Source organism: Rhinopithecus bieti, unplaced genomic scaffold, assembly GCF_001698545.2.
Source record: "Rhinopithecus bieti isolate Rb0 unplaced genomic scaffold, ASM169854v2 scaffold_6908, whole genome shotgun sequence".
Taxonomy (NCBI): domain Eukaryota; kingdom Metazoa; phylum Chordata; class Mammalia; order Primates; family Cercopithecidae; genus Rhinopithecus; species Rhinopithecus bieti.
In genome coordinates, this window is record NW_016805193.1 from 202,779 (window position 1) to 215,148 (window position 12,370).

The window sequence follows — 12,370 nt, forward strand, 5'->3', positions numbered from 1 at the left end:
ACCACTTTAATATGGCTGTGTGAACAGTTAACTGATCTCTGGATCCCAAATCTCACCTCATTCTAAACCATCTTCTTTCTACGTTGTTCCCACAGTGATCTTTCCAAAATGTGAATCTGATCACATATGGTGGCTCCAGACTCTGGAGTAGGCACTAACTCTCCCGCATCACAAATAGCTTTCCTTTATCTATTCCACCCTACCCTGTCATCTACGACCATTCTTCAGGCATACACACCCCCAGCTGCTCTGAGCTCCCAGTGTCACGCCCTGGGTGCCTCTGCACTGCCGTCTCCTATGCTGGGGGGCTCTTCTCCAGAGCTGCCAGGCCAACTGCAGCTTGCCCTTCAGAGTGAGCTCATGCCTGCTCTAGGGAACCCCACAGGCTGCTAAGAACCCGCTGCCGAGTGCTCCAAAGGATCTCCCTCACCCCCGTCGCCATAGTGTGTAGACTGGAACTCTGTTCCCAGCACACAACCAGGGCAGACAGGCTGGGGCCTGAGTATGCTCAGCTAACGCCCCGGAAACGAGGAGGGAAGTGAACGACACTGGAGTCTAAAGTAGAAGTGTCATGGGGGAGAGGCGCGTCGACAGACGCAGCGGGAGCCTGAGTCACGCTAAGGCTGGCAAGTCCCCAGGCCTAGAAACCGAGCAGTAGCACTAACCGACTCCCACCTTGCCGCCCGCCCGGCGCGGGCCCTGACGTCACCCCTCTGCGCCACGCCGCCCCGGCGCTTCCGGCCGCGAGGCCGCGACGGGCGGGACGGAGTGACTTCACGGGAAGTCGCGCGCCGGAAGTGCCTAGGGCTGCACGGAAGTGGCGGGGGCGGGGCGCGGAGGCGATGGGGGGCGGACGGCGGCCGGGCGAGAGGCGGAGCGTGTGAGCGGAGCCGGGCCGGGCGAGGGCTGGGCCCCGGAGCGCGAGCGCAGGGCGGAGGCGGGGGCGGCCGAGCGGCGCGGTGCCGGTGGCGGCGAGGCGGCCCGAGAAGATGGCGGACGGCGACAGCGGCAGCGAGCGCGGCGGCGGCGGTGGGCCGGGCGGGTTCCAGCCCGCGTCCCGCGGCGGCGGCGAGCAGGAGACACAGGAGCTGGCCTCGAAGCGGCTGGACATCCAGAACAAGCGCTTCTACTTAGATGTGAAGCAGAACGCCAAGGGCCGCTTCCTCAAGATCGCCGAGGTGGGCGCGGGCGGTTCCAAGAGCCGCCTCACGCTGTCCATGGCGGTGGCCGCCGAGTTCCGCGACTCGCTGGGCGACTTCATAGAGCACTACGCGCAGCTGGGCCCTAGCAGCCCCGAGCAGCTGGCGGCGGGCGCCGAGGAGGGCGGCGGGCCGCGGCGCGCGCTCAAGAGCGAATTCTTGGTGCGTGAGAACCGCAAGTACTACCTGGACCTCAAGGAGAACCAGCGCGGCCGCTTCCTGCGCATCCGCCAAACGGTCAACCGCGGCGGTGGCGGCTTCGGCGCGGGCCCCGGGCCCGGCGGCTTGCAGAGCGGCCAGACCATCGCGCTGCCTGCGCAGGGCCTCATCGAGTTCCGCGACGCGCTGGCCAAGCTCATCGACGACTATGGAGGCGAGGACGACGAGCTGGCAGGCGGCCCGGGAGGCGGCGCCGGCGGCCCAGGGGGCGGCCTGTATGGAGAGCTCCCGGAGGGCACCTCCATCACTGTGGACTCCAAGCGCTTCTTCTTCGATGTGGGCTGCAACAAATACGGGGTGTTTCTGCGAGTGAGCGAGGTGAAGCCGTCCTACCGCAATGCCATCACCGTGCCCTTCAAAGCCTGGGGCAAGTTCGGAGGCGCCTTTTGTCGGTATGCGGATGAGATGAAAGAAATTCAGGAAAGACAGAGGGATAAGCTTTATGAGCGACGTGGTGGGGGCAGCGGCGGCGGCGAAGAGTCAGAGGGTGAGGAGGTGGATGAGGATTGAAACAGGCAGCTTCCCCTACTGGCCTCCTCCACCCCACCACCATCTCTTTGGCTAGAGAATTCCCCTTCCTGCTCATCCCCAGTGAGCTAGTGGAGAGGGAGCCAGGGAGGCCGCAGAGGGAAAAAAACAAAACAATATAGTTAAGAGAAATAATCGTAAGAGAACAGTGACGGACAACTTGAGAAAAGCAGTCAAGTTCCAAGGAACTGACAGCAGCCTGCAAAGAGGACAACAGCATCTCCTCACCTGCATAAAATTCTCTCAGCTTCTGTTGTTTCTCAACTGAGGTTCCTAAACCCATCAGGATAATTCCTGGAGGGAATAGATCCTTGCACATCCGGGGCAAGAAACACGTCCAGGTTACCCAGACCAGTGATAACAGTTGCATTTAGATTGCACCTGGGTGATCTGGCATAAAAGATCTCTCTCTACGCCTCACTCTTGGAGTGTCTATCCCTTCACCTCCATTGAAATAAGCATTTTGGATCTAGGTCTTCATGGAATCCTTGAGAAGAGAGGCCTTTATAGTTATCCAGTTCTGAGGGTTCAGGTTCATGAAAAGAAACGCAACTTGGGATAATCATGGGTTAAAGATAAGATTTCAAGAAGCCATCTAAGAATACAGAACCAAATTGGATCCATTTTTTTTGAAAAATGGTGTTGCATGGAACCTGGACCAAGGCAAATGTCTTTTCTTTGCAAAATTGTTTTCCAGGATGCCAGTGGATTCAGATAGCAATGCTTGGAGTAGAATCCCTTACTAAAATAGTTCCAAAGTTGACAAAAAATTTTCGAAGATAAAAGCAGTTTTACATTGGGGGTTGCTGAGGTAGGCACAAGAAAAAGTCAGGCATAAAGCACAAGGCAGACTGTTTGAGTGGATTGGTTGCTGCTCACTAAAGTTCTTCCCCTGATCTCTAAATATGGAGGTCATTACCAAGAAATGGCTTTGGTATGAATGAGAGCCAGATCTCCACTGTGTGAGCCAGTGAATTATGGCTAATTCGGCTGTTACAGCCACTGGTTGGCTGGATTTTAAACCATAAAACTTGAAGATTACCTACAAAAGGAACAGTGTGGCTATAAGCCTGAGCTTTAATGGAATATACATCCTCACGGAAAAGTTGGAAATAACCAAAACTGAAGTCTTAATTTACCTTCAGTTTAATCTGTGGATTTGTTCAAATACTAAAGATCCTCAGGTCCAGAATTCCAGCATCATTTATTCTTTTAAAATTTTTAAGAACTTGATCCATTGTATCAGTACCTCACAATCAGAGTTGGCAAATGATGGATGAGTGATTCAAGCAGTGCACCCGGTGGAAGCTGAAATCCATCTGTGAAAGGAACTGAAGTTAACGTGAATATGCTGACTATATCCTGGAAGCATTTTTATACCATCTTGAAATTTCAACAAACTGGCTTTTGCCAGTTAATCCAGCTGTCTTTCAAGAATAAAAGTTGGGGTTTTCAAGGATCGCCTCTTTATATTTTAAATGGATTTTCAGTAGAAATGATTTTTACTAATCAAGTTAATCCCACCCCATCAAAAGGTATTCCTAGAAATGTCATAGACCTAGGTAACTTTGAATTGAATGGGAGCTAACGTTCTTTCCAAAGTTTTCAGGTATTCTTTGTGTGACACCTTCTCAATCAGGAGGCAAGTAACCCCACCTCCACAATCTTAGTATTTTTTTTTTAACTGCATGCCTGCCCCTTATTTGAGCTGCCTTTTTAATTTATTGCATATCCTTTTTATTATCTTATTTTGGTATTATTCAATCTATACAATCTTTTTGTATTTATTGGGAAATGAGTAATATACAAAAAGGTTTTCATGTATTTGTGGCTGAGAGGGCGGGAAATAATTGTGTACATAAAATTAGGCTTTTTTAAAAAAATAGATTATGATGCAGAATATTGTTGATCTTAGATTTAAAAAAAAAAAAAGTGGAAGAGCCACAAACATTGGTGCCCTTTTCAGACTATTTCTCTACTCTCATCATCCACAGTAGAATTTTTAAACAGATTTTTTTAAAGCTTTCTTTTAAATTTTTCTCCGTTGCAAAGAATGTTTCCTAAATTGTATGGGAGCAATAGTATTTTTGATGTTTTAATGACATCCGTATACTTGTACTGTATTTTGTACTACAAGGCAGCTGTTTTCAATAATGTCCTGCTGTATTTACCTATGTGTTATGAGTGTTTATTTCTTTGCTGCGGAGAACAAATTCCTAAATAGTTTTAGTAAAGGAGCTGAGAAGCTAGCATTAGGTTTGCAGAAACTGTTTAAGTTTCAACTCTGAGGCAGCAATGAAAATTAAGGTTGCAGCTATTAGTTGATTGCTGTAACTTTTTCATTTTCAAACCATGTACAATTCCTGTATAGACCAACTTGTTTTCTTGCTTCAGTGGTGGTTCTGTTGCTCAGCTGCAGTGAGCCAGTTCAATTTTGCAAAGGTGCAGTACCTCTCCTTTTCAAGGGGTTGGTTTATTTTTCTTTTTGTTTGGCTGAATTGCAGTAACTAGCCTTGCCTTTCTATTCTGTAGAAATGACAGGGTCTTCACAATCCTTCACCAGTGGCTACTAAGCTATAATTAGCTGAATAGAAAGAATGTGGAAGTGGTCTGAGGCATATAGAGTATATGCCAAGAACACTACCATATATGGCATCAGCTTTGGTTACCAGAGAAATTTTCTTAGTCATTAGACCATATAACAGTAATATATCATATGTAAATCTTTAGATATCAATTTGAGAATCCTCCAAAAAAAGGAGCAAAGAATGCATAAGCTATGTGTTGGCAAAAGTAATTTATATTAAAATTTTGACCTGCCTATGTAAGATTAAGTGGTAATGTCATAGTGGTGGGTTTTTAAGTCTTAACCAATCTCTAAGGTTTGTTTCTCCTGCAAGGGATGGTTCATGGCCTCTCTTCCCACTGCAGGAAGATTGCAGAAGGCTGTGAATTAATTGTAGCATTTCACTGATCTTCATTCCAGTCACTAGAGACAATAGAAACCTGCAAAACACAGAGATTCATTCGTAAATATTATTAATAGTTTATTAAAGGAAATGGTCTTTGTTAATTCCACTCAGATTGTACAGACATGGGAAACAACCAATTTTTTTTTCAGTTGTTGCTATGAATGATTTTGAGCCTTTTTTTTTAATCTTGGCAGACATCCCAGCTAATCAAAATAGTCATATTCCTGAGAAGTAGGAAACTAAAACTTCTTTTCAGATAATCGTTAGAAGGTTTGTTTCCCAAACTACCATAGTTACAAAGATGAAAAGCCAAATTTTAGGAACAGAATCAAAAGAATAAAAATCTGTGAAGAGATCCTACTACTCTTCCTACTATGTTTTGGTTTCTGTTGTCCCTGCCTATCATTTCAGCAAGTGGAACAGCAGCAAGTTTTTCAGTGCATATGCTGCACAGAACAAAATATAAATCTGTATGGCACCAAAAATCAAAGTGAAAACCAAACCAAAAACCCAAACACCCTATGTAACTATTGGAGGCATGTAGGTGGTATAAATGACTGTAGCTGTGATACACACATGGCTACTTGTCACATCACTTTCCATAATTATTTACTGCAAAATGATTGAGAGGCTTTTGGTGCAGGCAGCCATTAACCTCCTGCTTCCTTTGTTACCTCTGGATTACTTTGCAGTAAATTGCAGGTCTTTTAAGAGATTCAAACTTCAGTTTTCTCAAAACAAAACAATTATCCTGTCTTATCTGAAAATGCAGGGTTGTGGGCAAAAGAGGCTGGTTATAATAATGCCCTCATATTGAGTGGTCTGTAAATGGCTGCACACTTCAGGCACTGTAGTTGCTGAAGATGCTTTGTTAAATGTGACCTTGACTGGCTTTACAGGGGTGTAGAATGTAATCTACACAAGGTGACTTTGCATCTATCTTGCTCTTGAGGTGGATGAAATTGAGAAGCTGGAGTGTGTAAGCCATGCACATAAGTATTCTTCACTGTAAATTTTGTTTTCATTTTTAACCCAATTATGGTACTTTATCCAATGCACAACTGATCTCTCAGTAGATATTCATTTGAAAATAGTGTGGCCTTGATCAGTGAGAAAGGGAAGGAGAAAAGTGACTTTTTTGCTTATGTAGAAATGACTCATTTGCTGAGAGTTTGTCTTTCTGCAGCACTCTTGGTATAATGTTAGTGATCGGTCTCCTTTTTGATTGGGGAAAATTAATGTTTTTGACCCTGGAGTTAGTTGAGTTATCTTCTATTTTAGGAAGTATCAGAATTGCTCTGATGAATAACAAAGTTGACTGTTTTGATGTCCAATCTCAGGTTTTAGAATACAGTGGTGTAAAGTCCCACTATTTTTAATTCTTAAAACAATTTTAATTTCGTAAACCCTAAAAGTCACATGCATAAGGCCTGTTCAGAGAGCAGAGCCTCCATCTTTTTGCTCCTTTTCTACTTTGTACTTGACTTGAAAAAATGTCAAGTGACTTTACATTGTATATTTCCATTTTAACCCTGACATTTCTCAAAGATAAAGCACTTTTTGATCATGAAATACATGAAATCTTTGTGTGATGTGGATCATAGTTTCTCAGGCTCCCTTAGATAATTGCTTATGAATATTGTTCTAACTCTGTGTAAGAAGAGTAGAAATCTTTGCTAATGTTAGAAGATTTGTATTATTGATCCAGAATGCATTTTGCTAGTTTCCAATGGATGGGAGAGTAAACAATGCTGCATTCACAATTTAATAAGTTACTTTCCCTTGAGCCTTAAGGTAACTTTTTCTTTTCTGTCAACCACAGCACTGAAGTTATAGTAAGTGAATGAGATTATCAGTTTTCAGGGTTGGTTTTAGAGTACTGTAAATCAATTAGCTGTCTTCCTAAAGAGTTACAACTCCCATTCAATATACTGGATAATGGGTGTGTGGGTGGGGCTGGGGAGGGCGGGAGATAGTTTGTAGAAAAGAAAAAAGAAAAAAAAAAAAACACATTTACCTTAAGAAAATATAGACAAAAAAGAATATGTGTCATATGCCCCATTTGAAATTCCAAATGTGGCCGGGCGCGGTGGCTCACGCCTGTAATCCCAGCACTCTGGGAGGCTAAGGCGGGCGGATCAGTTCAGGTCAGCCTGGACAACATGGTGAAACCCCGTCTCTACTAAAAATACTAAAATTAGCCGGGCATAGTGGTGCGTGCCTGTAGTCCCAGCTACTTGGGAGGCTGAGGCAGGAGAATGACTTGAACCCAGGAGGCGGAGGTTGCAGTCTGCCAGGATCGCACCGTTGCACTCCAGCCTGGGTGACAGAACGAGTCTCCGTCTCAAAAAATATATATAAATTCCAAATGTAAGGTGGAAATGGCAGATTATAACTTCATTTCTCCCTGTTTTAACTTAGAAAAAACAAAGTCATTAATTTTCAAGTATTAGCCCCCTAGAAGTTTCAGCAGATAGCTGGACTTTTGAATAATGAGTTCTTTTGATAGGTCTGACTTTGCTATTTAAAGTCACCTTTCCCAGCCCTCAGTCTTAAAACTCAGTTTTGTTACTGACGGATTTAACAGACTCTTTCTTGAACAATTGTCCAATTATCAGTACTGAAAATTAGATTTGGAAAATTAAAAAATAATAAAATTGCATAATGAAAACTTATTACCTTAGAGATTCCCAATTGATATCTGTACCCCTGATCCAAGTAAGGCCTTCATGAATGTATTTTATATTTCCTAAAGAAATAGGGAATATGCCATCAATGGAATCACCTCTATTCACAATCATTTAATTTGAAAATCTAACTCATGCCTCTTGAATTAGACATTCCAATTAGGATAGGTAGAGCCATGTTAAAACAATAGAATAGCAACTGCCATATTGGTAGTTTCACTGCTCAATATGATTTCTAATAAAAGCAGAGGTTTATTGGAAGCTAAAACTCATTTTTCTCCATAGATGATTCTAACAGTTTAATTAAAAAGTATAATTACACTTTCTAAGTGTCAACAGATTTTGAGTCTAGAAGCAAATTTCATTTTCCTTGTGTTATATCTAATATCCATTGACATGAATAAGAGAACTAATTATGTCTTTTTTGTATGATGTGGGCCCACAGTATTGGAAAGAAAGCAAGAGCCCTATTCAGTGTCCACTAGGATATTGCAGAAGGCATGAGTTTGTCCTTTTTTCCCCTTTACCTTAAATAACACTTCAATAGCTAACTTTTTCCAAAATATCCATTTAGGCCATCTCTTATTTCTTAAAGCCAAATATTTCATCCCAGTCTTAACCCTGAGTTGCAAGATCAGGCTGGTTGGAAGAATCTTTATATTTAGAAATAGGATGGTGAGTAGTTTGTTTATTCTCTTGTTAAGTTCCTTTTTCAGAGACATAACTGCAGGGAGAATCCCAAGAGAATTGAAGAGCTGGATTATGTCATTAAACACATTTGTGTTGTAGGAATTTGGGAGTTTCATTTTGAACTGATAAGATAATAGACATAAACCCTTCTTCCAGCCCACATGTCACCCCTGTGTACAAAAGCTCTCTGGAATTTTTTTTTTTTTTTTTTTTGAGATGGAGTTTTACTCTTATCGCCCAGGCTGGAGTGAGTGCAATGGTGTGATCTCAGCTCGCAACCTTTGCCTCCCGGGCTCAAGTGATTCTCCTGCCTCAGCCTCTCAAATAGCTGGGATTACAAGCATGCGCCACCACGCCCGGCTAATTTTTTGTATTTTTAATAGAGACGGGTTTCACCACGTTGGCCAGGCTGGTCTCGAACTCCTGACCTCAAGTGTTCTGCCCGCCTTGGTCTCCCAAAGTGCTGGAATTACAGGCATGAGCCATCACGCCCAGCCTACTCTCTGAATTTATAAAAGTCAGTAGGTTGAGCAAAAAGTCTAGAAACTGGCTTTAAGTCAGTGTGGGACAAACTTACAAAGAGTCCATGGTTTTGCACATTTCGGTAGCAGACAAGTAAATCTGAGTTATTTTTCAATGACTTATCAATATTTGAATAGTAACTAAGATCGTTAGTGTATTTGGACTTTTTTTGAAGTTCTAAAACAATTGTAGGGATTTATTATTTTGGGCCTCCAAATGTTTTCCAAGATCATTTTAAACATTAATTTGTCTTCTGATATATTTCCAGATAACGTACTTTCCGTTCTATAGGAATCTTCACTGTCAATCATAATATCTACCAGTGGCTTCCTTAGACTATTCACTCCAAAGCTGGGACTGATGTCCTGCCAGTAGAGAATCTACAGAAATAATTTGAATAAATTAAAACCAAATCTTGATAGCAGGAGACAGCTTCCTCATCTAGATGTACAATTAGAGTTTAGGTTGGAAATTACTTTAAAATGTGTTTTTGGGGGATGTCTTAAAATCTCTGTGTAAATACCCACATGCTTATGCATTGTAAACCAAGTGTGTATTCCTATGTATGAATTTGTAAAACTGATTTCTGCTTCAAGAGAAGCTGCACCTTTAATTTTATAAGGTCCCCTCCACCTGTAACCCTATAAATGTCTGTAAATAAAACACTGAAATTTGTAGTGATAGGATCAATTTGGGAATATCTGCTGAGAGACCAAAAAGTTCATTTTTTTAAGTACCTTGGTTAAAGAGTAAAGATTATTCCTCTTATTTTTTAAAGAAGAATGCACTTTAACAAACATAGAGCTGCATGGGCAATTCAAACAAATCTGTGAAGTGCAGTACCCATTCAGAAATCACACTTCCTGAAAACCGTTCAAAAGCAGAGTCCAGACGGGCTGTTGATCTCACTGCCTGTAGGTTGAAGCTCAGATTCTGATCAATTTTGAGAGGAGCAGGGCTGCTTCAAAAGAGCAATGTGAATACAGTCAGAAGCTTCAGACTGGTCTGTAAAAATGGCGGGTCCCGTATTTACCACTAACTAGCAAAACTGACAGAAAAACTCACAGAGAAAAAAGAATCCTTCCTGCTGGTGTGCACTCCTTACAATAGACTTTTGCAAATGGAATTTTACAGTCTATATTTAAAAAAAATTGTATGTTTGTAACAAATAAAGTATGCAGAAAAGTGAATGACAATCTTGTGCTTGTGTCTCTCAGTAATTATGTGGTGATGGGGGAGGGAAATACCATCTGTTGGGGCTCACAAATGGGTATGGAATCAGGAGTTCCCACTTAAAACGACTTAAGTCATTGCACATTTCATCTGAACTATATAGCCTGTTCTAGAACTTCTGGGTTGTCATAACCCTTTTCTAGTAAGCAATTTGTGGAGTAAATCAAAACTGCAAATTAATTTTATGCTTTGGTTGATAACGTAGACAGCCACTTGCTTCCCTTAATTTCTTCCATCATTTACAATGGCTTGAAATAAACTGCTAAGTCTTCTTTCGTTGTTTATCAATATTGTAATTGCTTAGGAGGTAAATTAGGCCAACCTTTTCTTGCCCTAATGTTAAAGAAAAAAACTGAATTGTGTCCATTTATCCTGGCAGAGATTCTCAAACATTTTGGTCTCAGGAACCCCTTTACACTGAAATTTACTGAATACCCGCAAGGAGGTTTTATCTTTCTAGGCTGTATCCGTAGATATTTTAGAAGCTGAAACATTGTCTTTTTTTGTCGTTGTTGTTGAGATGGAGTCTTGCTCTGTCGCCAGGCTGGAGTACAGTGGCGCGATCTCAGCTCACTGCAACCTCTGCCTCCTGGGTTCAAGCGATTCCCCTGCCTCAGCCTCCCAAGTAGTTGTGATTACAGGCACGCGGCACCACGCCCGGCTAATTTTTTGTATTTCAGTAGAGACTAGGTATTACCATGTTGGCCAAGACGGTCTTAATCTCCTGACCTCATGAGAATCACTTGAACCTGGGAGGTGGAGGTTGCAGTGAGCCGAGATTGCCATTGCAGCCTGAGCAACAAGAGTGAAACTCCGTCTCAAGAAAAAAGAAAAAAGAAATGCAACTTAAGTTCCCTCTAGAACTGCTAATCAGAAACTCAGTAATCCATGTTGGGTAGCTGGTATATTCCAGGCATTGTACTAGAGTAGAGGATATGGGTGTCCCTCATATGTTTAGTGGGTCGGGAGAATGAAGAGAAAGCTTTTAGGAAGAACTAGTCTCCCTAGCTACTAACCAGGCCTCCATTCAAGCAATAGATAATTTGATTTGCAACATCGTTCCTGATCCAGACATTTACTCTTTTTTTTTTTTTGAGACGGAGTCTTGCTCTGTCCCCCAGGCTGGACTGCAGTGGTGCCATCTCGGTTCACTGCAAGCTCCGCCTCCTGGGTTCACGCCATTCTCCTGCCTCAGCCTCCCAAGTAGCTGGGACTACAGGTGCCCGCCACGACACCCGGTTAATTTTTTTGTATTTTTAGTAGAGACGGGGTTTCACCGTGTTAGCCAGGATGGTCTCGATCTCCTGACCTCGTGATCCCCCCGCCTCGGCCTCCCAAAGTGCTGGGATAAGCCACCCCGCCCGGCCCAGACATTTACTGTTTACAAGAGGCAGCCCCATTGAAATTTAAAAGAAAAGGAACTATTCCCTACACAAGACAGATGTTTAATTTATCTTAGACATCCATGGTACCTTGTGTAGACCCCTCAGTGTACCTAATTAAGGTCTCCAAACTAGTTAATGACAAGAGCAAACATACATCTAAATTAGCTCTCTTATCTGACACCATGTTGTTACAGAAAGGACAAACTTTTTTTTTTTTTTTGAGACGAAGTCTCCCTCTCTCACCCAGGCTGGGGTGCAGTGGCCGGATCTCAGCTCACTGCAAGCTCCGCCTCCCGGGTTTATGCCATTCTCCTGCCTCAGCCTCCCGAGTAGCTGGGACTACAGGCGCCCGCCACCTCGCCCGGCTAGTTTTTTGTATTTTTTAGTAGAGACGGGGTTTCACCGTGTTAGCCAGGATGGTCTCCATCTCCTGACCTCGTGATCCGCCCGCCTCGGCCTCCCAAAGTGCTGGGATTACAGGCTTGAGGCCACCGCGCCCGGCCTAGAAAGGACAAACTTCTTACTCCTATGCTATGTGTCTGAGATGACACAACAAATCCACTGGTAGTTTGTAGAACAGAGGTTGGAGAGAATGGACTAAGTCTCTCAAGCCTGTGGGTAACACAGAGATTGCCCTAGACTCAACCCTCACACACACTTCCCCATCTTCTCACATGCAGGACTACCAGAAATTCCCCCATGCAGCACTACACTGTCCTCATACCCTCAAAATGATCGTATCCTTTGCTTCATTTACTCAGTACCCATTATAGTTGGTGGCCATTTCTTTTCTTTTTTGGAGTTATAGTCTCCAAACTTTTTTATTACAAAATTAATGCAACTCATTTTTACAAAGATGAACAGTATAGATTCTCTGTAAAGAAATAAATGAATGTGCCTCCTTTCCCCCAAACCTACTCTTTAAAGATAACTGC

The 12,370-nt window shown here is 43.1% G+C and overlaps 1 protein-coding gene across 1 annotated transcript; it reads left to right on the top strand.

Annotated features, from left to right (window-relative positions):
* The first annotated feature begins 957 nt into the window (after positions 1-957).
* PURB (purine rich element binding protein B) lies at positions 958-10,013 on the top strand. Its single transcript, XM_017871657.1, has one exon. It carries the CDS (start codon positions 990-992, stop codon positions 1,926-1,928), a length of 939 nt encoding a protein of 312 aa, XP_017727146.1. The 5' UTR covers positions 958-989; the 3' UTR covers positions 1,929-10,013.
* Positions 10,014-12,370: the final 2,357 nt, after the last annotated feature.

Coding starts and splice junctions, on each gene's coding strand:
- PURB (XM_017871657.1), top strand. CDS start 990: ATGGCGGACGGCGACAGCGGCAGCGAGCGCGGCGGCGGCGGTGGGCCG.